Source organism: Clarias gariepinus, chromosome 5, assembly GCF_024256425.1.
Source record: "Clarias gariepinus isolate MV-2021 ecotype Netherlands chromosome 5, CGAR_prim_01v2, whole genome shotgun sequence".
NCBI classification, from domain to species: Eukaryota; Metazoa; Chordata; class Actinopteri; order Siluriformes; family Clariidae; genus Clarias; species Clarias gariepinus.
Window position 1 is genome coordinate 7,879,123 of NC_071104.1, and position 27,282 is coordinate 7,906,404.

Sequence of the window (27,282 nt, forward strand, 5' to 3'; positions counted from 1 at the left end):
GCATAACCAAACAATTTCTGCACAAACTGTCAGAAACCGTCTCAGGGAAGCTCAACTGCATGCTCGTCGTCCTCATCGGGGTCTTGACCTGACTCCAGCTTATCGCCGTAACAGACTTGAGTGGGCAAATGCTCACATTCGATGGTGTCTGGCACGTTGGAGAGGTGTTCTCTTCACGGATGAATCTCGGTTTACATTGTTCAGGGCAGATGGCAGACAGCGTGTGTGGCGTCGTGTGGGTAAGCACTTCGCTGATGTCAATGTTGTGGATCGAGTGGCCCATGGTGGTGGTGGGGTTATGGTATGGGCAGGCATCTGTTATGGACGAAGAACACAGGTACATTTTATTGATGGCATTTTGAATGCACAGAGATACCGTGATGAGATCCTGAGGCCCATTGTTGTGCCATACATCCATGAACATCACCTCATGTTTTAGCAAGATAATGCACTGCCCCATGTTGCAAGGATCTGTACACAGTTCTTGGAAGCTGAAAATGTCCCAGTTCTTGGATGGCCAGCATACAGTATTCACCGGACATGTCACCCGTTGAGCATGTTTGGGATGTGCTTGACCGGCGTATACGACAGCGTGTACCAGTTCCCACTAATATCCAACAACTTCGCACAGCCATTAAAGAGGAGTGGACCAACATTCTACAGGCCACAATTGACAATCTGATAAACTCTATGCGAAGAAGATGTGTTGCACTGCATGAGGCAAATGGTCACACCAGATACTGACCGGTTCTGAGTCCCCAGACCCCCAATAAAGCAAAAAACTGCACATTCCAGGGTGGCCTTTTATTGTGGGCAGTATAAGGTACACCTGTGCACTACTCATGATGTCAGATCAGCATCTTGATGTGGCACACCTGTGAGGTGGGATGGATTATCTCAGCAAAGCAGAAGAAAATCGGAGCAGAAACAAAGATGTTGCGTTTATATTTTTGTTGAGTGTATAATATCATATATTATGTACAATGTATTAAGAATTTATACCATCTTTTGTCCCAGTGGGGCACCAAATACTCCTTTGCGCCTTTTGTCCAGCTTGGACATGATAAGGTTTTGCGTCTGAGCGGCTGTTGTTTGGGCTGAAAAGTTGATAAGTAGAGGATTGTATATATTCTTATTGAGGTGCTTTAACAGAAAGTCCTGCAGAACAACAAAAAGAGTTAGTTAATCTCACCAGATTAATTCCAAAGATGCAAGATAAAAAAATCTGAATTTACGTAAAATGTCTAAAGCCTCATATTGTAGGTTAAAGGAGGCAAACGAATAGAAGTTTGTCTCAAGCTGCTGTCATGTGCATTGTCACAAGCATGCTGTCACACACAACATACAGATACACGTACTAGTTCCAGCAGCCATTAGGTGTTCAAAGTGTAAGTAAGAAACCTTCTTAGTTGCAACTGCACTAAAACCTTTTTTTTTTTACATTATAAATATAATGTCTTCGCCACCAGAAACTAAAACTATATTTTTGTACTATATTATACATACTGTCTTATTATAATTGATCTAATTTTGTCAGGCTGTTTTTACTGTCCTTTGAGGACTTTACCATCATCAAACACTTACTGTGATGTACACACTCTTGCCGGTTCCTGTGGGCCCCACAAAAATGGTGCACTTCTGGTGAGTGATTAGCATCTCCATCAGGGTTGTATAGCGCACTGTATCTGCTGTGGGAACGATAATCTCATTGAACTGCACACCCTTGGGGATCGATGGCGCCTGCTTCAGCTGCTCAATCCACAGCTCCCATCTGCCTGCACCCTGAGTTAAACAAACATTAATTTATTTACTTATGCACATCCTTACATCTGAAAGAAATAAATAATATGTATTTACTTATGCAGTTAATGAACCTAGACGTGGGGTAACAGATTCATTTGAAATAACAGACCAAATTGCAATTGCATAAACAAACAGTTTTTTCAAACCTTGTACTGAAATGGACTGCATGTTCATTATAGCTAGATAGATAGGTAGAAGGTTGGCACTGTTGCCTTGCACCTCCAGGCTCTGGGTTAGATTCCCACCTCTGGGTCTGTGTGCATGGAGTTGTTTCCCTGTGCTTGGTGGATTTCCTCCAGATACTAATTAATTATTTTCTGTAAGTAGCTAAGTTCAAGGCTTTTAGTTTATTACTCTGTTTTGCGCTAACAGAGACTAGCTCTTTATAAAATACTAAACTTTTTATGATAACATCAAGAGTGAAAAAAAGAGAGAACAACAATGACAGTTCAAAACTTCTATGACATCAATTATATTTGTACAATAGTTAGTTCTGACTAAACAATCTAACTGGATGAAAGGTATTTCAAAACGGTGATAATGCAAGGTAACACCACTGGATTGTTTAACTACATGCATCACTCCGCATTCCAGGTGTTACACTAATTTTCGGTCACTGATGTATTGAGGAAAGAACAATTACGGTGCAAAGTGCACATTAAACATTTTGTCTAATTTATAATTGCTTTCAAGATGTCTACATTGCCTGTGTATTGTTTTATTTATGCAAAACTCAAGCTAGAAAGCCAACTAGTTTCATACACAATTCAAATTCTGTTCAAATTCAAATACAATTTTGAAGTGGGCGGCAACAGGGCGGCACAGTGGTGTAGTAGTTAGCACTGTCGCCTTGCACCTCCAGGGTCCGGGTTCGATTCCCGGCCAGGCTTGATTCCCATCTCTGTGTGCATGGAGTTTGCATGTTCTACCCGTGCTTGGTGGGTTTTCTTCGGGTTCTCCGGTTTCCTCCAAAGATATGCTGGTTGGCTAATTGGCGTTCCCAAACTGACCGTAGTGTGTGTATGTGTGTGCCCTGTGATGGATTGGCACCCTGTCCAGGGTGTACCCTGCCTCGTGCCCTAAGTGTGTGGGACGACTATAACACCCACAGACGCACTCTGTCGGGAACCTCTGTAATGACACTTCCTTTTGTCTCCTTTTGAGGATTCCGCGAAAACGTGACATTGCATTGTCGTTAAACAGATTCAATTTCAGAACTGCAACAGCATTTTTCACTTTTTTCTTCACAGGGGCTGTTGTTGCAAAAAGAACTGTGACTACACTTGGGAGACAAAATAAAAAAATGCTTTATGCGCACAGGCATATGATCACAATGTTACAATAAACAGTATAAACATGCATGGACTATATGAGTGACGCAAGTGCACTAAGACTGAGCATGGAAAAACGATTACCCATAATCCCACAGCACAAGAGAGAGAAGAACCATTGGCTCAGTTGTGATAACATTTTAATTACGGGCAACATCCAAAAGGCTTTTCCCATAATGTCAGTGCTACTAACCTTTTTGATGAAGTAATAATCATAGAGAGACCCATCAGAAGGTAAGGGCACTGTGAGCTGCTTGCTGGGTGCCTCTATTTCCTCCAGGATGCCATGATGTGCTCTTGTCTTCTCAGACAGAGCACCTGTAAGCAGCTCCCTCGCTAGAGCATCAAACTTCTCTCTCCCAGGCTCTGTGCAGCTGGCACCCACCGACCACACCAGGCAGAACACAAAAATACCCTAGCCAAGAGAAAGAGACAGATATAAAGAACCAAGTTAGTTTAACTTTGGTGTTTATTAAAATACTAGGCAACCTGGGTATACAGGGAGGTCATGTGGAGTTCTGTGTATAAAATGCTAGGAAGTACTTGTGTGGTTAAGGTTTGAGTCCTCTCTCACCTCGAGCCAGGAGGACACATCTCTCTCACTCATGGTCTTCATATGGCTTTCATTTTTAAACTCATCCATCATGCAATCCATGAGGTTCATTAGGGAGCGTGCAAGGTTGGCATCTGATGTTGGAGACAGCTCCTAATGTAGGTCATAAAACAAAAAAAGCATGAGGTAAATCTCTCGATTATATTTAAAAAAAAATGGCGGAAGAATGCTTAGAAGTAACACTGACCCAAAAATGTAAAGATTAAACATTTATTTTACTTGAAACTGGAAAGAGTTTAAAGTCTTAAACTAATATTCCTATAAGTCCTAATGATGTTAAATATGTTTTCTCAAAAAAAAAAAAAAAAAAAAATTCTCTAGAAGAAAAAGTTTATTTTATGCGCTAAATTGCATGAGTACCTTGGTCCCTTTGCGTATGAGCTGCAGGCAGGGTGGCAGCATGCGGTCGAACAGGTCGGCAACAAGGTCTTTCTGCACAAAGCTCAGTGTGGAAGGCAAGGTGTTGAGCCAGGAGACCATTAACGGCCTCCAGCCCAGCATATGAGGCTCCATGTAGATCATTCCACACCGAGACACCTGCACACAAACATAAATGTCACATTTAAAAGTACAAAAATGTCTTATTTTATTGATAGTCCAGTTATGTATTTTCTGCTAACAGGATTAGAAGGGCTGTGACATGCTTCTGGTTTATGTCTTTCCTTCTTACAGCTGGAAATAACAGTGGATCGTTTCGGGTTTTTTTTCTTTGCAATACCAACGTTTCTACCTTGTTATTTAACATTATTTAGCATCTTTTTACCTAAACAACAAACTACAAATTTTTAGACATAGGAAATCATTAATAAACACAGGAAATCAACTCGTAGAATCTCTTACCGTAGCAGGTGAAGCCACTTCCAGATCCATGGGTTCAAAAATGAGGCTCATTTGAGGAGACATCTGGATGATCTCACCACTCATCAGGCACAGTTTCTTATTGTCATCAAGTACTGTGTTCATGTTCTCAATCCACACAGCATCCACAGGGCCATCAAAGATCAACCACTTCCTGTCTGGAGTCTAAAAAGAGGAATAATAGTGTTATTGCTGGGCCAGCAGACCAACTCTCACAGGATCAGGACATATTAAAATCTACAGTATTTTTTATAAATGTATGCCATTCTGGCATTTCTTAACTTTCTTATTTAAAGAAAATGTAAGTGCACAATTCAATTCAAGTGTACCTGAGAGATGGCAAAGACTCTGTAGCTCACAGCAAGTATACCATCGGACCACTCATGAGACACAGGGTCGAACTGTCCATACAGCTGACCCATTGTGATAGACTTGGGGTTGATAACAGTGATCTGAACTTTGTTTTCATCCATCAGACCCTGGAGATAAGGAAAAAAAAATAACAATACATAGTTGGAATATTTTACCAACATTTCTGTTTCATTTTCTGTTAACATTTGTTAAAATATCATTACTGTAAATGTAAAAAATTTTATTAAGGGGACAATAATTCTGGAGTTGATATATATGTATATATATATATATATATATATATATATATAGGATAATCCACTGTATGTTATAATTTGTACTAAGGTATCCTAACCAGCATCACAATAATAATATGTATGAATATCATATAATAATAATAATTTAAAAAATCACTTTTCACTTCTGGGCACTGTCAGGGTAACCCCTAGAGGGTGCCTTGCGCTCAGAGACTTGTTTTGTGTTTTTGTATACTGGACTGCATTACCCAGAATACACCTCGGTCAGGTGATGGGAGCGCTCACCTGAACCGGGGTGACTCATTAGTTTGATTATAAATAGCCTGTTTAAGTTCTGTTGGGCTGTCTTGCATTGGTTCTTTAAAGTGGGCATTTGTTTTGTGTTGTTTTGCTTCGTTGGCATCTGTTTTCTGGAGCTGTTAAGTTTAAATCTGTTTTGGATCGTAGTCTGTTTAGTCGTCTACTCTGATTTGTCTACTAGTCTGTTTAGTTCTTAGTCTGTTTAGATATTAACCTGCATAGCTCCTCGTCTGTTTAGTCTCCAAGTTTGTTTAGTCTGATTAGTCTTTTTGTTCGTTTAGTCCCTAGTCTGTGTTTTGATACCTGTCTGTTATAAATGTTCTGTTTAAAACATGCTCTAACAAAAAGCCAACTTCCTTTGTTTGTTCTATGCCTCACCCACAATCCCACAAACCCCACAATTCATGACAGGCACAAATAAAAAATAGAAGCTTGTCACCTTTTCACAGACATCATGCAAGGCAGCAGCGAGGACTCGATAGGCACATGTCTTTCCTCCAAATGGTTCTCCCACCATCATGAAGCCATGACGCACTATCATCATCTCAAAAATCTGCAGGATCTTCTCTGTAAAGAAATCTGTCATCTGCAGGTTCATCTTCTCACAGTTCTCGCTTATGGCCTCCAGCAGGACAGTGTAGTCCGGTTTGGGAAGTGTTATACCAGGGAAGAGATCTGAAGTGATTCCCTACAGGAGATTAGCCAAGTAAACGGTCAATTCAAAAGAAATAAAAAACTTAATTCTATTTAAATTCTAGAAATTAAAATCTCAATTCCTTAAAAACATGAACTAAAACTTTCCCGATCAGCATCCCATTTTACTGTAGGTATTAATATAGCTGCTATTTTAGCTAAAAGAGTTAAACCTTGGCTTGAATTTCTTGTTCTGACTGCAGCAGATAATCATAAACTATGTCAAAAGCATTCGTTTGCACCTCTGTACAGGTTATGTACTGTATGTTGATTTTTACCATACTAATGCATATTTTACCTCAAACAGTGGCAAATCATGGGCCAAAAACTTGGGAAGGTTAACATCGATGATGGACCTCAGCAAAAGAATGTCCTCATTCTCGTCCGGATACTTAAGCTATGACATTTTAAACACAAGTAAGAGAAGGAAAGAGGAAGAAATAGAATAAGAAACAAATAGAAAGAATAGGGCACTCTTAATTTCTTTTCAGGGGACTTTTTTTTTCACCCTGATCATTCAAAATCACTTTAAATAAATAGTGTAGGAACAGATTTTTGACAGACAAAGTATTACTATCAGATACAAATATTAAGTAAGTTTTGGCCAAGATATATTTTACATCCAAAATGTCTGATGAAGTTGGTTTACCTTTACGTTTCCAGCAGCGGTGAGGACAGATTTGACGGCCCTCATACCGTAATCATAGTGGCTCTGAGAGGACAGCTGCTCGGAGCAGAGTCGATACGTGGCCACAATCTTTCTTGAGAGTGGTCGAGCAGTTACAAAACCACAAGAGTACAGCACAATCTCAGCGATCAGGGCGTAATCGGGCACCATCATGGCCACAGGACGAAACAGGGCCTGATGCAAAGATTTTAAAAACGTATGTTCTACATTGACTCCCATAAAGTACATACAAAATCTGCATTATAGAGAAGCACATTTCTATTGATAAGTTTGTCTGTCAAATTCATTTTTTTTTTTTTTGTATTGTAAGATATTAAAATACCTTTAGGTAAAATATGATATTTAAAGTGCAGTTAAAAAGGCATATTATATACTATCAAAATTAAATAATTTCTAGACTAATTATACCCGTCATACCTTTAAGTTATCAGGCAATTCAGACCGGCCAGCGTATCCAGGGTTCATAGTGATAAACACAGCACAAGTTGGGTCGAGCTTTAACTCCGTCCCCTCAAACATCAGCATCTCGGAATGGTTTGCGATTCCTACACGGAATCATGGATTTCTTAGAACTTCTGTAGTGCTTTCACAGACATAATGCTAATGGGCTAAATATTCATTTGAATGAGTGCATAATCAATATTATATGTTTCTACTGTAATTTTGATTATCAGAATTATCAAAAAGACCAACATTTTAAAATCATTATATAACTTGATATCTAAACTGGTGTTGGATTTTCTGCCCCTATCCAGACTGTAAAGGTGATCATATCAACAGTAGATTGGTATCTACACACCTCTCTGAATGGTGAAAATTTGTTGTGCCACCACAGACAGCACCTCCAGGTCAATACGGTTAAACTCGTCAAAGCATGCCCAAGCACCACAAGCTAGCAAGCCCTACAACAAGCAGATAAAATCCATAAGTTTTCCATACAAAAAAAATAACCCCAAATGACATACTTCATTTGCTAATGTGAAGAACATTTTAAGCAGGTGCCATAATTTAAGTATTTTATTTGCTTTTGTAGACCGGCACAAAAAATGTAATTAAAAAGACAATAGAGAATTCAGGTAAATGTCACGGACCTTGAAGAACTTTCCAAGGGCAATGTAGTCAAGGCCATCAGAGCAATTGAAGACGACACACTGCTTAGCTACAGCCTTGGCCAGATCTTTAGTAGTCTCAGTTTTCCCCGTACCTGCTGGGCCTTCAGGAGCTCCTCCTAAATGCAGGTTGAGTGCTCCAAAAAGTGTTCTAGGGAGAAAGACATGCACAGTTATAATCTGGCAAGGTGGTTGAAAATAAACTAAATATATAACCTTCATCAGGTTCCTATTTATTTTATAAACTTTATAAAAAATTATCTAAAGTCCTTAATCTATTGATGTCACAGTATAATATTGTGGCAAACATCAGGTCAACATTACATAAAATTAAATATTACTAACAATAGTGAACTACATACAATGTATTTAATAATCCGGACCTTTAATTATAACCAGAACTGAATAAGTGAACTAAATCATAATATCTTCTTCTTTGTCTTTTGGCTGTTCCCTTTTAGGGGTCGCCACAGCGAATCATTTGCCTCCATCTAACCCTATCCTCTGTATCCCTTCTCTTACACCAACTAACTTCATGTCCTCTCTCACTGCATCCATAAATCTCCTCTTTGGTCTTCCTCTAGACCTCCTGCCTGGCAGTTCCAACCTCAGCATCCTTCTACCGATATATTTACAATCTCTCCTCTGAACATGTCCAAACCACCTCAATCTGGCCTCTCTGACTTTATCTCCAAAACATCTAACGTGGGTTGTCCCTCTGATAAACTCATTCTTAATTCTATCCATCCTTGTCACTCCCAAAGAGAACCTCAACATCTTCAGCTCTGCTACCTCCAACTCTGCCTCCTGTCTTTTCTTCAGCGCCACTGTCTCTAAGCCGTAGAGCATCGCTGGTCTCACCACTGTCCTGTACACCTTTCCTTTCATTCTCGCTGATACTCTTTTATCGCACAACACACCTGACACTTTTCTCCACCCATTCCAACCTGCCTGTACCTGCCTCTTCACCTCCTTTCCACACTCTCCATTGCTCTGGACCGTTGACCCTAAGTTCTTAAAATCCTGCACCTTCTTTACCTCTGCTCCCTGTAGCCTCACCGATCCTCCTGGGTCCCTCTCATTTACACACATGTATTCCGTCTTGCTGCGGCTAACCTTCATTCCTCTGCTTTCCAGAGCATACCTCCACCTCTCCAAATTTTCCTCCACCTGTTCCCTGCTCTCGCTACAGAGCACAATGTCATCTGCAAACATCATAGTCCATGGGGACTCCTGTCTTACCTCATCTGTCATCCTGTCCATCACGAGACCAATAAAAAGGGGCTTAGAGCCGATCCTTGATGCAGACCCATTCATTGTCTGGCTCATTAGCTTTATACCTCTATAATTGCCACAGCTTTGCACATCTCCCTTGTTCTTAAAAATTGGCACCAATACACTTCTCCTCCATTCCTCTGGAATCCTCTCACTCTCCAAGATCTTGTTAAACAAACTTGTCAAAAACTCTACTGCCACCTCTCCTAAGCACTTCCAGACCTCCACAGGTATGTCATCAGAACCAACAGCCTTTCCACTCTTCATCCTCTTCAACACCCTTCTCACCTCACTTCTACCAATATTTGCTACTTCCTGTTCCACAACAGTCACCTCTTCTACTCTTTGTTCTCTTTCGTTTTCCTCATTCATCAACTCCTTAAAGTACTCCTTCCATCTTCCCATCACCATCCTGGCATCTGTCACTACATTTTCATCTCTATCTTTAATCACTCTAACCTGCTGCACATCCTTTCCATCTCTATCTCTCTGCCTTGCCAACCTGTACAGATCCCCCTCTCCCTCCCTACTGTCTAGCCTAGCATACAAGTCCTCATATGCTCTTTGTTTGGCCTTTGCCACCTCTACCTTCACCTTACTCTGCATCTCCCTGTACTCCTGTCTACTCTCTTCAGTCCTCTCAGTGTCCCACTTCTTCTTATCTAGCCTCTTTCCCTGTATACACTCCTGGACTTCCTCATTCCACCACCAAGTCTCCTTGTCCACTTTCCCCTTACCTGATGATACACCAAGTACCCTCCTACCTGTCTCCCTGATCACATTGGCTGTAGTTGTCCAGTCAACTGATAGCACCTCCTGACCACCCATAGCCTGTCTCAACTCCTCCCTAAAGACTTCACAACATTCTTCCTTTCTCAGCTTCCACCACTTTGTCCTCTGCTCTGCCTTTGTCCTCTTCGCCTTCCTCACCACCAGGGTTATTTTACAAACTACCATTCTATGTTGTCTGGCTACACTCTCCCCTACCAACACTTTGCAGTCACTGATCTCTTTCAGGTTACAACGTCGACACAAGATGTAGTCGACCTGAGTGCTTCTGCCTCCACTCTTATATGTCACCCTATGTTCCTGCCTCTTCTGGAAGAAAGTATTTATTACTGCCATTTCCATCCTCTTTGCAAAGTCCACCACCATCTGTCCTTCTACATTCCTGTCCTGAAGACCAAACCTGCCCATCACATTTTCATCACCTCTGTTCCCTTCCCCAACATGTCCATTGAAGTCTGCACCAATCACCACTCTTTCACCTCTGGGGATGCTCTGCATCACTTCATCACTCCAGAATTTCTCCTTCTTTTCTAACTCACATCCTACCTGTGGGGCATAACCACTAACAACATTGTACATTATCCCTTCAATTTCCAGCTTCAGACTCATCACCCTATCTGATACTCTCTTTACCTCTAGAACATTCCTTACAAACTCCTCTTTTAGAATAACTACTACTCCATTTCTTTTCCTATCCACACCATGGTAAAACAATTTGAACCCTGATCCTAAGCTTCTAGCCTTGCTACCTTTCCACCTGGTCTCCTGGACACACAGTATATCCACCTTCCTTCTCTGCATCATATCAACTAACTCTTTTCCCTTCCCTGTCATGGTCCCAACATTCAAAGTCCCTACTATCACTCCTAAACTCTTGCCTTTCCTCTTCTCTCTCTGCTTTCGAACACGCCTTCCTCCTCTCCTTTTTCGACCAACAGTAGCCCAATTTCCACCAGCACCCTGTAGGTCAACAGCACCAGTGGCGGTCGTTGTTAACCCGGGCCACGACCGATCCGGTATGGGAATTATATTCTTGATTCGCATCATTGATTTGGCAGATGTTTTACGTCGGAAGCCCTTCCTGACACAACCCTCTGCATTTATCCAGACTTGGGACTGGCACAAGAAGACACTGGATTGCGCCCCCCCTGTGGTTGCATTGAACTAAATCATAATATACATTTAATGTATTTATTTACATATATTTGCACAGGTTGCAAGTAACAAAATTTTGAGAAAAGCAATACAAAGACTAAAAACACGATCTGGATTCTACAGAAATACCTGTACAGAGGAACGTAAGGGACAAACCTCTGCAGTGTGTGTTTAAAATTTAGCATGAAGTTGTTCTGACCTGTAGCAGCGATCAGTGAGAGGGGTGATGACCAGACGAGGTGTGTTACCCAGGTACTCGTAGCCATAAGCCAGGCCGGCATTAATCATTTTGGTTTGGAGTTGGTCCTCCTGCAAAAGTAAAGAGAAATGTTGAAACTTGGCCTCACTTGGACCATAATATAGGAAGAGATAAAGCCCTAGAAGATATCAGCCATGTTATTTCAAAGTGATTTTTTTAATTTAAGAAAGACACAAAATTTTCTCTAAGCATATACAAATTACACACACACTCACTTCCCAGTAATAACGCAGCTGGCTTAGCCACTCAAAGTTGTTCTCGTCGTCTACACCTTGCTGAACAAGTAATGCCAAGACATCACGTGCGTGCACATCCAACACCACCAGCGCTCCCAGAGTCACTCGGTTCTGTTTGGACAGTTTCCCACGTACCAGTCCCACTATGTCTTCGATCTGTTTGTTGTTCTGATCCAAGTAAGCCTTCAGAGCCTAACAAAGAAATTAGCAGAAAACATAAGACTATGCTTATACTAAAAGGAAAATAATAAAGGCAGTAAATCAACATTATAATGGTTAAATGCCTATTTATGTTAGTGGCTTTTCCTGAAGGTGCAAAGCGACAGTGCTAACCACTACACCACTGTGCCGCCTGTTTAGATACTGTGGATGGATGGATGGATGGATGGATGGATGGATGGATGGATGGATGGATGGATAGATAGATAGATAGATAGATAGATAGATAGATAGATAGATAGATAGATAGATAGATGTGTGTGTGTGGTACAGACCTGTGGTCCCTTAGCCAAGGCTTCATGGATGTGTTTGGTCCAGTATACCTGAGACACACACAGTACTGTCTGACCTGGCCAGGCTCTCACCCAGTCATTACGCTGATCTTTTGGGTACGCTTCAAACGCCTCAGCTATCACCTGCAAATCACAATCAAATACAAAGTTTATTTATATAGAAACTTTTATGATCTTTAAAATACTGTATGTACATACATGCAGGGACTAAAATGGGTACCAAAAACAGAAATCAATCCCAACTGAAACTGTCTGGTACCTTGTGTAGCGATTTCAGCATGCCACTCTCCAGCTGGGAGAGCCAAATCTCGACTTGGCCATGGGCTTCAGAAGTAGAGATGATGTCCAATAGTTCCACCATCTCTCCCTCGCTGCTCTTCATGTGTGTAATGTCCAGCTCATCAGTGAACACAACTCTGGCAATGCCCTCAAAACACTTTTTCAGGTGAGGCTGAACTCTGGAGGACGCACAAAGAAATAGAGAATAGGTCTAACACTGTATCTACTGTGGCCTTATGGTAATTAAATGTCCTGTTATCTATTTCAAATGGAATGTTTAATTGCCAAGATGTTCTCTAACTGATGCAATCTCTCATGTATTGACTGTTAACATTAAAGCTTCCAGCCTATTTATTTAATATTTTTATCCCAGTATAACCACTGCCCATTAGTTTCCAGCTACTGGTATTTGGTTTATACCATACTAAACTACCAAGTTTAATTTAAAAACACCTACGGTCATTTAAAATATTTTTGATTTTAAATGTCCTTTTGTCAAAAAGGCTGGTCAAACTGAATTTCATTTGACTTGATAGCATACCTGGTCGGGTCCTTTGTCTCAGACAGAATCTCCAGAAGCTCATCATTGGACAGAAAGAAGAAGCGAGGGAAAAAGAGTCTTTTCTTTTCCAGGTATATGTTCAGGCCTTTCAGGATAAGCTCCAGGAGCTCGGTACTCTTCTTAAGGCTGTGTAACATCGCATCGATGCCCACCACAGCCAGGACACGGGTGTCCTAAAGCAAGAAAGAAAATAGGCTTTAGAGTCAGTGTGAATGCCTGATTTAAAATTATTAAGCTTAGACAACTGTAAAAGTACTACATTCCAGCTGCACTACTTCCAAGTTATGGTTTTAATTCTGCAATTAAACACCAATTCCGCATCAATTACATTTCTATAACACACTTAACACTGACTGACCATTTATTAATGATTTACAAATGCCTGAGATTCAGTTAATTAGGACAACAGGAACATCATACTGTATAACAATTAAGTATATATCATTAGGCCACTGTACCCACTCACTCACTTACTCATCTTCTATACTGCTTTATACTCTATTCAGGGTCGCGGGGGGCCTTCAGCCCATGAGACTTGGATTATGAGGCGGGGTACACCTTGGTCAGGGTGCCAATCCACCAAGGATTGCAAGAGAAAACATGCAAACTCCATGCACACAGAGATGGAAATCAAACATGGCTGGGAATGGAACCCAGACCCTGGAGGTGCAAGGTGACGTCCACTACACCACTGTGCCGCCTTGGCCATTGTACTATTATACCATTTTACGAGTAACCTGAGAACTCTCTCTTTTTCTGTATATATTTGTTGTTGGTCTTTCGGCTTCTCCCTGCAAGGGGCCACCACAGCGAACCATCCAGTCCACATATACAGTACAGTACAAGCTTGGCACAGTTTTTCTACGCTGGATGCCCTTTTTGAAAACAACCCTCCCATTTCATCCAGGCTTGGGCCCAGCACTAAATCCAGTGGCTGGGGTTTAGGCACAGGTTTGATTCCCAACATGGGATGATTCCACATGGCAGACAGATATCGATAAACCTACCAGGCTGACTTGTTTCATGAGGTCCTTCCAGACTTTATCCACCGTGGTAAAGCAACGTCCCTCCTCTGGCATCTGGGCCATGATGTCTGGAGAACTGAAAATGGGCTCGAGGTAGAGCCATGTGCACTGCACCTTCAGCCACTCGTCTAAAATATTTTGCAGCAGCAGCAGTTTTCCCTCCCAGTCTCTACAACACAAACCCAAACAACATATTTATTTTGGCATATTAATTTCTAACTAAGAATATAAAACAGTGGTTGATAGCCCATAATCTATTTACTAAGATTTTGCAATGTAGATATCCTTTAAATGTCTCTAAAAGATACTGAAAACCGTGGTTATTATGATGTTGGCTTTTGGAATATTCCATCAGTATTTTTGCTTTTTTTTAATCATTTTAGATGACTGCTTTAAGCTTTATTTCTGCAGAATTTTATCTGTGCATGTAAGTTATATTAGCTAGACTAATTAGAGTTTTTCTCCGTAAGCTTTTTTTGTTTGTAATTGTCGTAAAAATCACTTACAGTATCTCCACCTCAAAAGGTTTAATGAAGGATGAGCCACGCATTGTCTGTGTCTTGACTATATGATCATCCAGCAGCATTTGGATCTCATCCACTGAGGACAGAATGGATGTGCCAGACTCACGGTAGGGTAACAGGTTGAAGTTAATTTCTGCCCATTCCTCAACCATACTCTCCATGGCCTTCTCCAGTGAGTACTCTTTGCTGGCTGCTTCATTGATGCCCTCAAACTTGGGCAAGTGGACCTCAAGGTTCATAGAAATGAAGTGGGACATATGGGCGTCCTTTTCTGAAGGCTTGAGGGGGAAACCCACCACGGCTGACAAGGCCTCCCAGTGGCGGTCTTGCAAGCCTGGATTACACAGCACCTGGATGAGAGAGACATTTTTTGTGAAAGTAATGTTATACATTAAAGACATTAATCCAGCTGGGCCACCAAGAAACAGTAAAGTATTATATTAACTGTGTCCTTTTGTGCTCCATGAATTCTTGATTGGGCTAAAATGAAGTAGACCATGTTAAAGCTTATTTAAAATGAACTTTTTCGGTCATTTTTATATGTGTTTCCATTAGGTATCTGAAAAAGCCATCCACTAAGCCACTAACGAAATAACGTTTACCAAAATCTCTCTATGCTTTTGAATTCATGTCATAAAGGTGAGAAATTATCCACATAAAATTAGGACTAGAGAAAGAATTAATAGCTTCTTAAAATACAGAGTAGTCACATTCGGAAATACAGTATATTCAGAGACTTCAAGTACTAAGAAATATTTGACAAGACCGTCAATCACTTTAGATCAAAAAGGAGCAACATGGCACATTAAATCAATGTATGTGCAACATACTATAGACATTTTCAAGGTTTTTGTGGGACAACTGATCCATTATGTCATCTAAATATTTATTATTTATTTATCTCTGTGCAGTACCTGAACTAAGGGGATGTGCTGCTTAAAGTCCTCAACTTGAGTCTTGACATGGGAAATGAGCTGAAGAGCCATTGGTGAGTCGTGTAAACCTTTTTCCATTTTGTTAAATGAGCGCCAGTAGTTACTGACATCACCCTCCACCTTGTCAGGGTTGAGGGATGTGAGGGGGCCTTTAAGCCATCGGCGATGTTCAGTCTGAAACTCTGCAGCGGTCTGATACAAGCGAAGGTAGGGGATAAGCTGGTCATGGATTGTCTTGCATTGAGGGTACTGCGTAATCTGCCATCCAAATACATCTTCCTCCTTATTAAAGCCCTCAATCTTGGGAAGAAGAATAAAAAAAAACACAGGTAAAAACAGATGCTCAGGTCAATCTGATTTTGCAGATTTTTAAAAAAAAATCAGCAAAGCCAAGGTTAGAGAATATAGGAAATATAGGACTATGAAACTGATTTTTTTTAAAACAGTTAGAGTTTAAGATTAACAGTCTATAATGAGGCATAATTTTTATGAACTTACTTTCTCGATGGCAGTCTCCAGCCTGGAATTGAGCATCTGGGCCTTTTTTAGATATATGCTAAGTTGAGAAGGATCCCCAAAAGAGGGAAACTCCTCCACCTGCTTGGCATAGCTTTCCAGTTCTTCCTCAAACTTCTTGCACCGCAGCTGTGAGCAATTAATAAAGACATTAATATCAGATTATAAATGCTAACACACCTCATTGTTGTGACCATTGTACATTTGTGTGTAAAACTGTGTTAATACAACTGGGTCTTCGAGATTAATGTTTGGGTTATTTTAAATTTAGGTCATTTTTCTTCCATGTGATTTTATTGTTTTTCCTACCTTAAGGAAATCCTGTAATTCCACAGTCTTCTCCTTAACAATCTCCTCGTGTTTGCTGAAGATGAAAGGCATGCTCATATAACACTGGAAGGTCTTCCTGTTTTGGATTATGTCCATTGGAGAAAGCCCATAACCAGCCAAGAAGCTGATACGATTGCTGCAATCGCTGAGCTGGTGCTGCAGTTTGGGAATGTCTTGATCTTTAACCTTACTGACGTAGTCCTGTAATAGGAAAAAGTAGGAATAGGAATGTTAGAACTTAGATCTAATAAGCGGTAATAAATCTGGAAATACAGGATCACCTTAAGAGCAACAAGCTCTTGTGTGTTTGAAGGAATGCTCTTGGCTTTTGCCTGGATCACCTCAAATTCTTCATATAATCTGTAGGTATTGGAGACACACGAACAGAAACACACACACAGGGGTGAGGAATGTTAAAGAACAAGACTGTATTAATTTGACATATATATACATATATATTTCTTTCTTTTTTGTTTAGTAATTTATTTTCTATATTCTACTGGGGATTTCAAAACTATAAAATAACACATATGGAATTAGGTAATTACGTAACAACAAAAAAAACAAAAGTTAATTGTTATTTTAAGACACAGAGGTCAGCCTTTCTGTAATAGTTCTTGCAAGAACAGTATTATCAAGTGCCCAAAACCTACCTCTGCCGCAGACGAGAAGTTCATTTAGAGATATCAGCCTGAAAAATGACCAGTTAACAGCACCTCAGATTAGAGGCGTTAGAAATAATCATGGAGTTAGAAAGTGACTCCAAACTTTTGAACGGCAGTGTATGTATGTATGTATATGTATATAGGATAGCATCTTGCAGTTGATGGAGATTTGTGGGATGCACATCTAGGGCATGAAGCTCCCGTTCCACCACATCCCAAAGATGCTCTACTGGGTTGAGATCTGGTGACTTTGGTGGCCATTTTGGTACAGTGGTAACTCATTGTCATGTTCAAGAAACCAATTTAAAATGATTTGAGCTTTGTGACATGGTGCATTATCCTGCTGGATGTAGCCATCAGAGGATGGGTACATGGTGGTTATAAAGGGATGGACATGGTCAGAAACAATGCTCAGGTAGCCCGTGGCATTTAAACGATGCCCAATTGGCACTAAGGGGCCTAAAGTGTGCCAAGAAAACATCCCCCACACCATTACACCACCACCAGCAGCCTGCACAGTGGTAACAAGGCATGATGGATCCATGTTCTCATTCTGTTTACGCCAAATTCTGACCCTACCATTTGAATGTCTCAACAGAAATCGAGACTCATTAGACCAGGCAACATTTTTCCAGTCTTCAACTGTCCAATTTTAGTGAGGTCATGCAAATTGTAGCCTCTTTTTCCTATTTGTAATGGAGATGAGTGGTACCCGGTGGGGTCTTCTGCTGTTGTAACCCATCCGCCTTAAGGTTGTGCGTGTTGTGGCTTCACAAATGCTTTGCTGTATTCCTCGGTTGTAACGAGTGGTTATTTTAGTTATTTTTTAAGTTGCTCTTCTATCAGCTTGAATCAGTCGGCCCATTCTCCTCTGACCTCTAGCATCAACAAGGTATTTTCACCCAGAGGACTGCCGTATACTGGATGTTTTTCCCTTTTCACACCATTCTTTGTAAACCCTAGAAATGGTTGTGGGTGAAAATCCAAGTAACTGAGCAGATTGTGAAATACTCAGACCGGCCTGTCTGGCACCAACAACCATGCCACGCTCAAAAGGCTTGTTTTGAGCAATTATGTGTTGAAAACAGGTGGTTAAGGTTACATTGTCAAACACAGAATAATCAGACTTTTACTACAGATTACTTAATACAGATTAAACTGGATTTTTAAAATTTTTGTGTTCTTCTAATAAAAAAGCACTTCTGTGCTGTTGGTCATAGATAGAATATTTATTAAAATTGATTTAATTTCAATTGTGTAGTGGATTGCAACAGTAAGACAATATTAGCACTCACTTTTTACTGCAAGTGTGATGGTCCTTTAGTAGACGGGCGACCAGTCTCCTCCTGAGTCCCTCCGCACAATTGACTAGTACACGGATAAGCTCCTGGCAGTGTACTTCAAACATACCGATGCGTAAGACCTGTCCAATTTAACAACAATGGAAAAAACCCTGTATGAAACTCTGACTGTATTAATGGTGTTCAATAAAATCTCATAAAATATAATATATATATAATTACAATATATATTGTTATGAATATTAAACTTAGTATCACATAAGCTATTTTTCTACATTTGCTGATTTATAGTTGTTGGACCTTTCCGGACCGCACTTTTACATAATGTTTAACCTGTTTAGAAACTAATAATTTAAATCTTAGCCTTCAAAGAATGTTGTGGTTGTAAGGGTTCGCCACTAGAGGCAACTGTTTTTGTTTTTTTATAGTTTTGGTTTGCAGACTCAGTTTCCCAGAAGGCACCCTGGTCAGGTAATGAGGTAGCTCACCTGATCCGAGGCAGGTGATTAAAACTTTTATAAATAGCTGGTTAGTCTGGGAAACTGGTTTGAGCATTGTTGATTTATAATCACAGCCATGTAAGTGGATGTTTTGTTTTGTATACTTTGTTTTTTCCATTTACAGTTTATGTGTATTTACGTTTTGTTCAATATTGGTTAAAAGAGGCTCAAGTGCCATGCTTAACTACTAGCTATGGTTAGCTAGTTATCATGTTCAGCTAAGGCCATGTGTAGCTAATAGCCATGGTTAGCTAGTTAGCATGTTTAGCTAATAGCCGTGCTTAGCTAAATTGCCATATCCCGAGTCTGTGTCCCAAATCCCTAGTCTGTCTCTCCAGTCTCTCAGTGTCCCTCCGTGTCTCTATGCCTGTCTTGTCCCGCGTCAGCTCCATGCCTATAGCCTATGCAGTGTATGTTTCGCCATGGAGCCTATGCATTGTATGTTTAGTCATAGAGCTTATGTTTCGTCATAAAGTCTCAGTCCTGTGTGTCATGTCCTAGAGCCTCTGTTTATAGTTGAGTGAGTTTGTTTGTTGGTTTTGTTTCTTCAGTGTTCATGCTTTATGTTTAATAAAAGGACTCTTGTTTAAAAACACCCCTCTGCGCCTATGCCTGCCCGTTTGTGCCCACGGCAACTACAACAGCCAGAACCACCCGAATCATGACAGTGGTGCTTCAGACAAACATACACCTGCCGCACCTAAGGCTAATTCATAATTAGGCGTACATGTCATGTCCATGGGCTGTATTCATCAAATTTACTACTACTTATTTAAAGCAATGCTGAGTTTTATATTGGACTATATTTCTCCTTTATTTAATACAAAAAGTCAATACTGTAGATCACATAATTTATTTAGCAAAAAAAAAGCATACTATGTACTGGAATTTTCTATTTTTGTGCTGTCCGATTTTTTAAATTTCTGGTTTGGCTCTTAGAATTTACTCTAATGAACACGTTTTGTATATTTTTTTTTTTAAATGATTGTTAATTCATTTAAATTTTATATCCACTTTGTGTGAGTACGAGAAATCCCTGTCAACTGTGTTACCAATGTCCAACAGCATGATTCGAAAACAGTGTGGTAAATTTCTACTCCTCTTCAATATTTTATCAATATTATTGTGTGTTATTTAATCGTGTTTTAAATACAATACAATAATGTATTATTTAATCGTCAACTGTTATCAACACGTTCTTGTAAACTTGCTTTAGATGTTTAAATCGGTTATTCAAGGTTATGTGGTGAATGATCTGAGGTCATTATGCCTTAAGATGGCTGAAATGTTTTACCGTCACCTGTTACCCATCAACTGTAACACAGTTGACAAAATTAACACAATTGATAATGTTGGCAGTTTATTGTCATAATTTATGCCCACATTGAATGCTATTTATAAACATCTATGAAACAGAAATTACACAGTAACTAAATAGGAATTGCCGAAAAAACATTGCATTAGCATGATGGTGATTTGTGACTGAAATCAAAAGCAATACGGAAGAGCAAAAAAAAAAAAAAAAAAAAAAACACAAAATAAAAGTGACTATACAGTAAGTTGGATCATTAAAAAATAACTGTTTCGTGAATGAAAAGAAGAAACACAAAAGAACAAGAAATAAAAATGAAATGAAATTAATCAGATATGTTGGGTAGAACTCTAATAGAAATACTACAGAGACTCTGGATTGGAGACACATCACAGACACATCTGGACTGGAGAAAGACAGATAAGGCACACATCTGGGCTACAGACACCAATTAGACACACGTATATCTACACCAAAGAGACACCACAGACACTATAGTTTTAAAATTTAACATAGAGGTTCAATAAATTATTGATCTTTGTTGTAATGTTTTTTAATCCACACATTTTAATTCATCAGCTTCATTGCACTATATTTTTATCTTAAAAAATTAGTTTTTTTAAATCACAAGTTTAATCTTGCCAATTGATGATTTCAGCACATAAGGGGTATATTACAGAAAAATATAGTTTATTTATCAAAAAACAATACTGATTTATTTACTTGATATGAAATGTACCTGCGATTATGGAATGAGCCCTAAACTGACCTTGCAGTAGTCATACTGGATCTCATCAGCCAGGTCCTGGTAGCGTGTCACCTCCGTTATCAAGTCCTGGTAGGTGTGTTCCTCTGTCAGGAACTGCTCTACATCCTGATTGGCCTCTTGCGATACCAGGAGAGCAAATTTGTCATAAAGGCGCACATGTTCAGTTGGCAAAATGCTCTCTTCATGTATCATGCGCTGAATTTCATCCTTTCGTGCCTGCAGCATCTCAGGCCGGATGATGGGTTTCAGGATTTTGCCATCCTCTGTGCCTGGCTACAACAACAACAAAAAAGGATTGTGTGGAAAATAGATAGTAATCATTCCACTTAAACGCATGATCATTGTTGTCCATAAAAGTCATTTTTATTTGTTCCAATTACTATCAGTTTATGACCCTTTACCACCAAAATGTACCATTTAAACATGCTTAAATGATTAGCATTCCTTACAAAGTGGTGTTTTGCAGAAAGGGTACAAAAATGTTTATTTGCTTTAGAGAAAGCTTTTACAAATAAAAAGAGTACAGACTCTTACCCATTCTGAGTACATATTTGTCTCGACTCGAGGGACTGAGCTAATGCATGTCAACATAGCATCATAGACCTTCAGCAAAATGTCCTCAAAGTCCTTGAATTCTGGCTCAAATACTATCTTGTTCTGCTTCACGATCAATCGTAGAACAAATCCAGGATGCTCATAGGCTTTTACTGAATGCTTTACAGAAAGACAGCATGAATTAATTATATACCGGATTCTTAAACAAAAGATGCACAAACACACAAGATGAAAAACAAGAGAAAAAGGTGTTACCCAGAAAGCACATTCCTACAGTAGTATAATGCACACCAGGTGAGACAAATTAAAGGATCATATTAGGTACATGTGGCAAGCCCAAATGCCTTTTCAGTTAAATATGACATATAGTGATGCTACAATATAGCATACAATAGTAAATCTGGTATTACGAATGTAATTAAAAAACAATGATTAACAAAACTTGAAAGATTAACTTTTTTTAAGATGAAAGAAATTAACTTTGTGAAAAAAATGATTGCAAGTCGCAATAATTTGTCAAACAAAATCTAACAATAGCAGAGAAGTGAGCTTATACTGTAACTACAGGTAGGAAAATGAGAACTCAAGAAACTATACATAAGGTGCACTAGCAAGTGGAAATAATAATAGGCAGAATGACACCAAAGCATATTCTGAATGAAATGAGGAAACTTTTTGACTGAAGATACAGGAGTGACTGGAACAAGTAAACATGATGTTAAAAATGTGATCCACATCAATGTGAAAAATAACCTCTTAATTCTCCTAATTCTTCAATTGTATTACTTTTACTACTTCAGTTTGAATCACTGCCATTGCTGAATAAATTCCCAGCACTGTACTTTCAGGGTTACAACCAAATAATAAGCTGAAAGTTTAAAAAGTTAACATTAGCACAAAGCATGCAATGTATGTCTTACTGGATCTGGAACTATCAGGCGAGTGTAGTCATAAATGGACTCCAGGGCCAAATTCTGGAGCTGAGAAGACATTAGAGCAGCTGCGCAGTTGAAGAACGACTGCAACCATAATGGATCAGTGCTGTTGGGTAACAAGTTGCACTGGCTTCCCTGGTTGCAGATTTGTTGCACCTCAGGAATCCACCTGTTTTACACATTTAAAAAAAATATATATTTCTGCTGTACAAACTAAACTGTCCTATTCGCTCTACCAGTTCCAATTAGACGTTACATTAACCTAGACAATTTCCATTTCTTACACTCACAAAAAATCTGACATAATATACTTGGTTTATATGAATTATAGAAATTGAGCTGAGAAAAATAATTGTTTTTAGTTTTTATTCCATTTTAAACAAAAATTTGAAAAGAAGTCTGTGCTTTAACCTAAATAACAAGGGTATAATATTTTATTGGTGGTACGTGGTGGGACGTAAAAGTAGCAGTTTACATACTTGTTTAACAGAGTGGACTGAGCACTATCAATGTGTTGGCTGACAATCTGGTGGAAGACGAAGAGCTCCAAAGCCTCATCTCTGTTATGGAACTCTGTAACTTCAAGAAAACGTAAATTCCTGTGCAAAAAGAGTAAGGTGGATAATTTAAGGTTAAACAGTGGAAGAAAGTGAAAAAGGGAAATGGAGTGGCACAAAATAAAAACTGAAAAGAATGTTTTATTTTTATCTTAATTAAATCTTGAACTGTATTGCTGATAACACATTCATTAAAATAAGTAGTTTAGCATTGTCAAACAATAAAGAGTGTTTTTACTTACCTGAAGGACATATGCCACAAATTCATGACAGACTGCATAATGGGGTTGATGGCATGGAGATTCTGTCTTATCACTTTTACTGCTTCATGGAAAGATGCCCTCCATGGCTTAGGTATAATTGCTATTCTGAAAGACAAAGTAAACCGACAAATTCTATATAAAGGCCTACAAACATTTGACCACTTGTTCTTGAGATATCATGTCTCCATCACCTAGTGGCAGAATTTCTTTTTAAAAAGTGAAAGTATTTAAAAGAGGCATCTTGGTTGGTGGTATTAAAGGAATTTTAAAAAGCAATCTATTCGGTTACAGGAACATAATCAAAATGGTTTGCATTGAGCTGAATCACACAACCCTGTCATGAATTATTTTCCTACAATAGGCCATGTCCTGCATTATTCCTCACATAATCTAGACGATGTGCTTTATAGTATAATAAGTATAGTATTGTATTAGAATAAAGTTAGACTTGCTCTTGTCTGTGGGGTAGAAATGTGTCATCTTTCTGGTCTTCAATCTCTTTCTGGTCTTGTAGCAAAAAATCCACTGCAAAAGGGAGAGAGTGTTGTGTAACACTTCGTATAACATACTCTCCATTACAGACCAATAAAACACTATAACATATATCTTACCTATAGCTTTCTTAGCACTCTGCAAATAATCGTCTCTTATCTCATCTGTTAGAACCTCCGTGGATCTTGTTAAAATTTTCAAATGAGTCGGTACCCGGCACAAGATTCCCTCCATCAAGGAATCATCCATAGTGCCCGAGTACAGTGTGTCAATCCCGTATTTAATTAAGTTATTATATCTCTGAGGTAAAAAAACACACAGGAAAAAAAGAAAATCACCCTCTTGGCCAAACTTTATTCAAATCTACATTTGGTTCTAAAGATATTATCTAAATTATTTTATTTTGCACAGTACTGTGCAAAATACTTAGGCACCATATTATATGCTGTACCAATTTTGTTATAAATGTTCATCATGTCTTTATGTCTAATTATGTACAAAATGAGCGAGTGTGACAGAGTTACCAGAAGAACTCATATTCTCCAGCAAGCAACAAAACAAACCTGTATTTTTGTAATAAAAAAGTCACTGGAGGCTCCCACATTAAGCTTCTACCACCAATCAGTCCGATCCACATGACGTCACTGACCATCTTTTCGAACTGCTCGCTCACGCACCGTTGGGGGCAGCGATATCCGCTTCATCCGCCTGCGCGAGCTCACAGATGCCCCTGATTGGCTTGTAGAGCCATCATTAATGTGGGAGCACTCTAGGCCTCCGGCTGTGAGAGGTAACAGCATCACCCAGGGATCGAACCAGCGATCTCCGGATGATAGGGCGAGCACTTTACCACTGCGCCACTCGGAGGCCTAATTGTTTTATTTTTATGCAAATCCCATGAGTGTATATAAGGTTTTTTGTTTCTATCTGAAAACTGGTCTGTCTGGTCTGTCACTATATATATATTTTTCTTTACAGTCATGCATATACTCTCCTGTAATGGTATTTATTTATTTTTTATTTTTTTTAAGTTATATATGGAAATACTCAATGATTTTGTACATAATTATGCAAACATGATAAGGATATGTAACAGAATTGGTGCAGCATATAATATGGTGCCTAAGACTTTTGCACAGTACTGTATGTTTTTTTTTTTTTTTTTTACTTTTTTTTTGTATGATTAATGTTCTAATTGTTACCAGTTTATTTATTGTAAGGTGGTCTGCAATATTAGAGAAATTATGGAAAATTTGTTTTTCGCGCAGAATTACGTGCAATTTTGCTCATAGCAGCTTCTTACCGCCATTTTCCCAGACTGCATTTGAGAACTGTGTGGTTCTTGTAAGCTTTCTTCTGTGTCTGATTCCTCACACCTATTCCAGTCAAAGTGGGGCAATGAGACAACTTTTAATAAATTATTAATACAACATTTAAAGTTCTTAACAAAGACACCATGTTAATTCTAAATTTAGAGGTATAATTCTTTGCTCAAACCCTTTCAAGCAGAGCAGTGGACAGTCTATTTACAGCTACTGCTCTGTTAAGAATGTAATATTTACGGACTAAAGAGGTGGGTGCAGTTGTCAGAAAATAAGATTGAATTGAAACAAATAAAAAATAATTATTTTACCATCCATTGATACTGTTGACTTTTATTTTTACCATTCGGAGAAAACGCTGTGGTCTTAGTAAACTAATATGATTATATATTGTATGCACAAATAAACTGTTCCCTCTTTCAACGAAAAATCATGCTGCACTGCTTTCTCCATGAGTCCTGTCAGTTATGGCAAATCATGGCAAATTATGATTTGCCATGATTTGGAGGGTTTCCCTGTTGAGTTCCTCTTAAGGTTTCTTCCTATTACCATCTCAGGGAGTTTTTCCTTGCCACAATCTGCTCATCTTGATTCATGCACGCTTACATTCCATACAAACTTAAATAATTCTTTTGATTGTGCAATTTGCTTTGCGACAATGACAATTGTTAAAAGCGCTTTACAAATAAAATTGAATTTAATTGAATAGAATGTTAATATCATGTTAAAAACTTCCCACAAAACCATTTCGATATTGTGTTATATTGTTACAGATACACACATAGGTAACATAAAAGGCAAACTAGGGTGCTAGTATCTTTTAACATGCTTACAACCAGGGTCCCCAAGTGTTCAAATACAATCAGGCATCAAGCAAAATCCTATACTGTGTTATTTTTACACAATTTCATACTTTTTTTATTTAAAGTTATAAGAGCCTTAATTTCATGGGACTGTAAATAACACAAATACTTCTATTAATCAAAACATGCAAAGAAATAATCATTAAGAACTATTAAAATGTTACTGTATACTGTATATATATACAGTAACATCTTAATAGTTATATGAATGTAGGTCATGACATTCAGATTCAGAAAAACAAAACTTACAAAATTATATTGATGAGAGTCCTGCGAAGCTCTTTGTGGTCTTCCTTCATCTTCTTATACTGTTTGATGAAATCAGACGTCCTGACCATTTTGTATCCACTGTAGTCTGGGGGCCTGCTCCCACTGGGTATTTCTAATGAAGAGGAAAAGAGAAATCAGGTAAATTACCAATTTAACACAACCTAAGATGTCATTATCTCTATTAGTGGAAATATAAAAAATTGTTATTGTAAAAAAAAAGAAATTATATTTATTGTCTGTATTGGCATTTCCACATTTTATGAAGATGATGTAATGCGATCTCCTTACTGAAAAACGAGTTATTCAGTTTTCCTGGCTTTCCCGTGAGTATTACGCTTAGTTTCGTCATCCACCTAGGCCTGTCGTGACACTGAAGGACACAAGACATTCATATGAACACCAAAATTATACTGTTTATGAATTAGATGAATTTTGCTCACATTTATTGCTCACCCTTGGACATTGTGTCCTGTGATAATGTGGATCTGGGAATCCGCTCCCAGACTGAGTTTTCCTTCCTGTATCCTGAATGGGGGGAAAATTACTTTGTTGAAATAAGGCCTGACCAATTTATTTTCTTTATAACCTAATTTTTGGCAAGGTAAATTATGAAATAATGCTGGCTTAGTGAGTAAAGTCAGAGTTTTGTATTTAAGGTGCAGCTTATGACAACAATCACAATGGCGGAATGGAAAGTTTAAAGAGAACCTTATCCCATCAGTGTGTTTAATATCACTGTGCATAAAATCACAAAAAAATTACAGTTTGAATCAGAAACCTGATGGACAAGAAATTTGTTGGTTCAGACTTAAAATTTGGTCAATGCCACATTAGGTTAAAATCATTTACATGTACCAATACATGACAAGTGCAAATAAGGCTTCTCTTCCCTTTGTGAATTATTTAACTGTAAGAACACATTGTTACACATGAGATATTTTACAATCTTTTTTACGATCCTGTATTATAAATCTTCACCTGTGCTATGAGTTTTAATAACCTTTAATGACCAGTGGTGTCAAAAGTATTCACATTCATTAAAGTATAGATACTAGGGTTTAAAAAGACTTCTTTAGAC

General features: G+C 38.7%; 1 protein-coding gene across 1 annotated transcript in view; it reads right to left on the reverse strand.

Moving 5' to 3' along the window:
* Positions 1 to 26,667, reverse strand: part of LOC128524004 (dynein axonemal heavy chain 7-like) — a 57,505-nt gene extending 30,838 nt beyond the window's left edge. The window contains exons 1-35 of the mRNA XM_053496265.1: positions 26,658 to 26,667; positions 26,184 to 26,316; positions 25,056 to 25,125; positions 23,869 to 24,049; positions 23,710 to 23,782; positions 23,237 to 23,362; positions 22,917 to 23,036; positions 22,423 to 22,606; positions 21,482 to 21,661; positions 20,948 to 21,220; positions 18,361 to 18,488; positions 16,682 to 16,760; positions 16,380 to 16,601; positions 16,053 to 16,199; positions 15,534 to 15,854; positions 14,602 to 14,969; positions 14,078 to 14,264; positions 13,050 to 13,243; positions 12,489 to 12,687; positions 12,212 to 12,352; positions 11,697 to 11,909; positions 11,422 to 11,531; positions 7,986 to 8,154; positions 7,694 to 7,796; positions 7,312 to 7,439; positions 6,856 to 7,068; positions 6,505 to 6,603; positions 5,953 to 6,201; positions 4,935 to 5,084; positions 4,588 to 4,770; positions 4,108 to 4,284; positions 3,709 to 3,840; positions 3,328 to 3,549; positions 1,585 to 1,782; positions 1,003 to 1,158 (exon numbers count right to left, since the gene is read on the reverse strand). Coding sequence (XP_053352240.1) covers positions 1,003 to 1,158; positions 1,585 to 1,782; positions 3,328 to 3,549; positions 3,709 to 3,840; positions 4,108 to 4,284; positions 4,588 to 4,770; positions 4,935 to 5,084; positions 5,953 to 6,201; positions 6,505 to 6,603; positions 6,856 to 7,068; positions 7,312 to 7,439; positions 7,694 to 7,796; positions 7,986 to 8,154; positions 11,422 to 11,531; positions 11,697 to 11,909; positions 12,212 to 12,352; positions 12,489 to 12,687; positions 13,050 to 13,243; positions 14,078 to 14,264; positions 14,602 to 14,969; positions 15,534 to 15,854; positions 16,053 to 16,199; positions 16,380 to 16,601; positions 16,682 to 16,760; positions 18,361 to 18,488; positions 20,948 to 21,220; positions 21,482 to 21,661; positions 22,423 to 22,606; positions 22,917 to 23,036; positions 23,237 to 23,362; positions 23,710 to 23,782; positions 23,869 to 24,049; positions 25,056 to 25,125; positions 26,184 to 26,316; positions 26,658 to 26,667 — 5,838 coding nt within the window. The remainder of the gene's footprint in view (positions 1 to 1,002; positions 1,159 to 1,584; positions 1,783 to 3,327; positions 3,550 to 3,708; positions 3,841 to 4,107; positions 4,285 to 4,587; positions 4,771 to 4,934; positions 5,085 to 5,952; positions 6,202 to 6,504; positions 6,604 to 6,855; positions 7,069 to 7,311; positions 7,440 to 7,693; positions 7,797 to 7,985; positions 8,155 to 11,421; positions 11,532 to 11,696; positions 11,910 to 12,211; positions 12,353 to 12,488; positions 12,688 to 13,049; positions 13,244 to 14,077; positions 14,265 to 14,601; positions 14,970 to 15,533; positions 15,855 to 16,052; positions 16,200 to 16,379; positions 16,602 to 16,681; positions 16,761 to 18,360; positions 18,489 to 20,947; positions 21,221 to 21,481; positions 21,662 to 22,422; positions 22,607 to 22,916; positions 23,037 to 23,236; positions 23,363 to 23,709; positions 23,783 to 23,868; positions 24,050 to 25,055; positions 25,126 to 26,183; positions 26,317 to 26,657) is intronic.
* Positions 26,668 to 27,282: the final 615 nt, after the last annotated feature.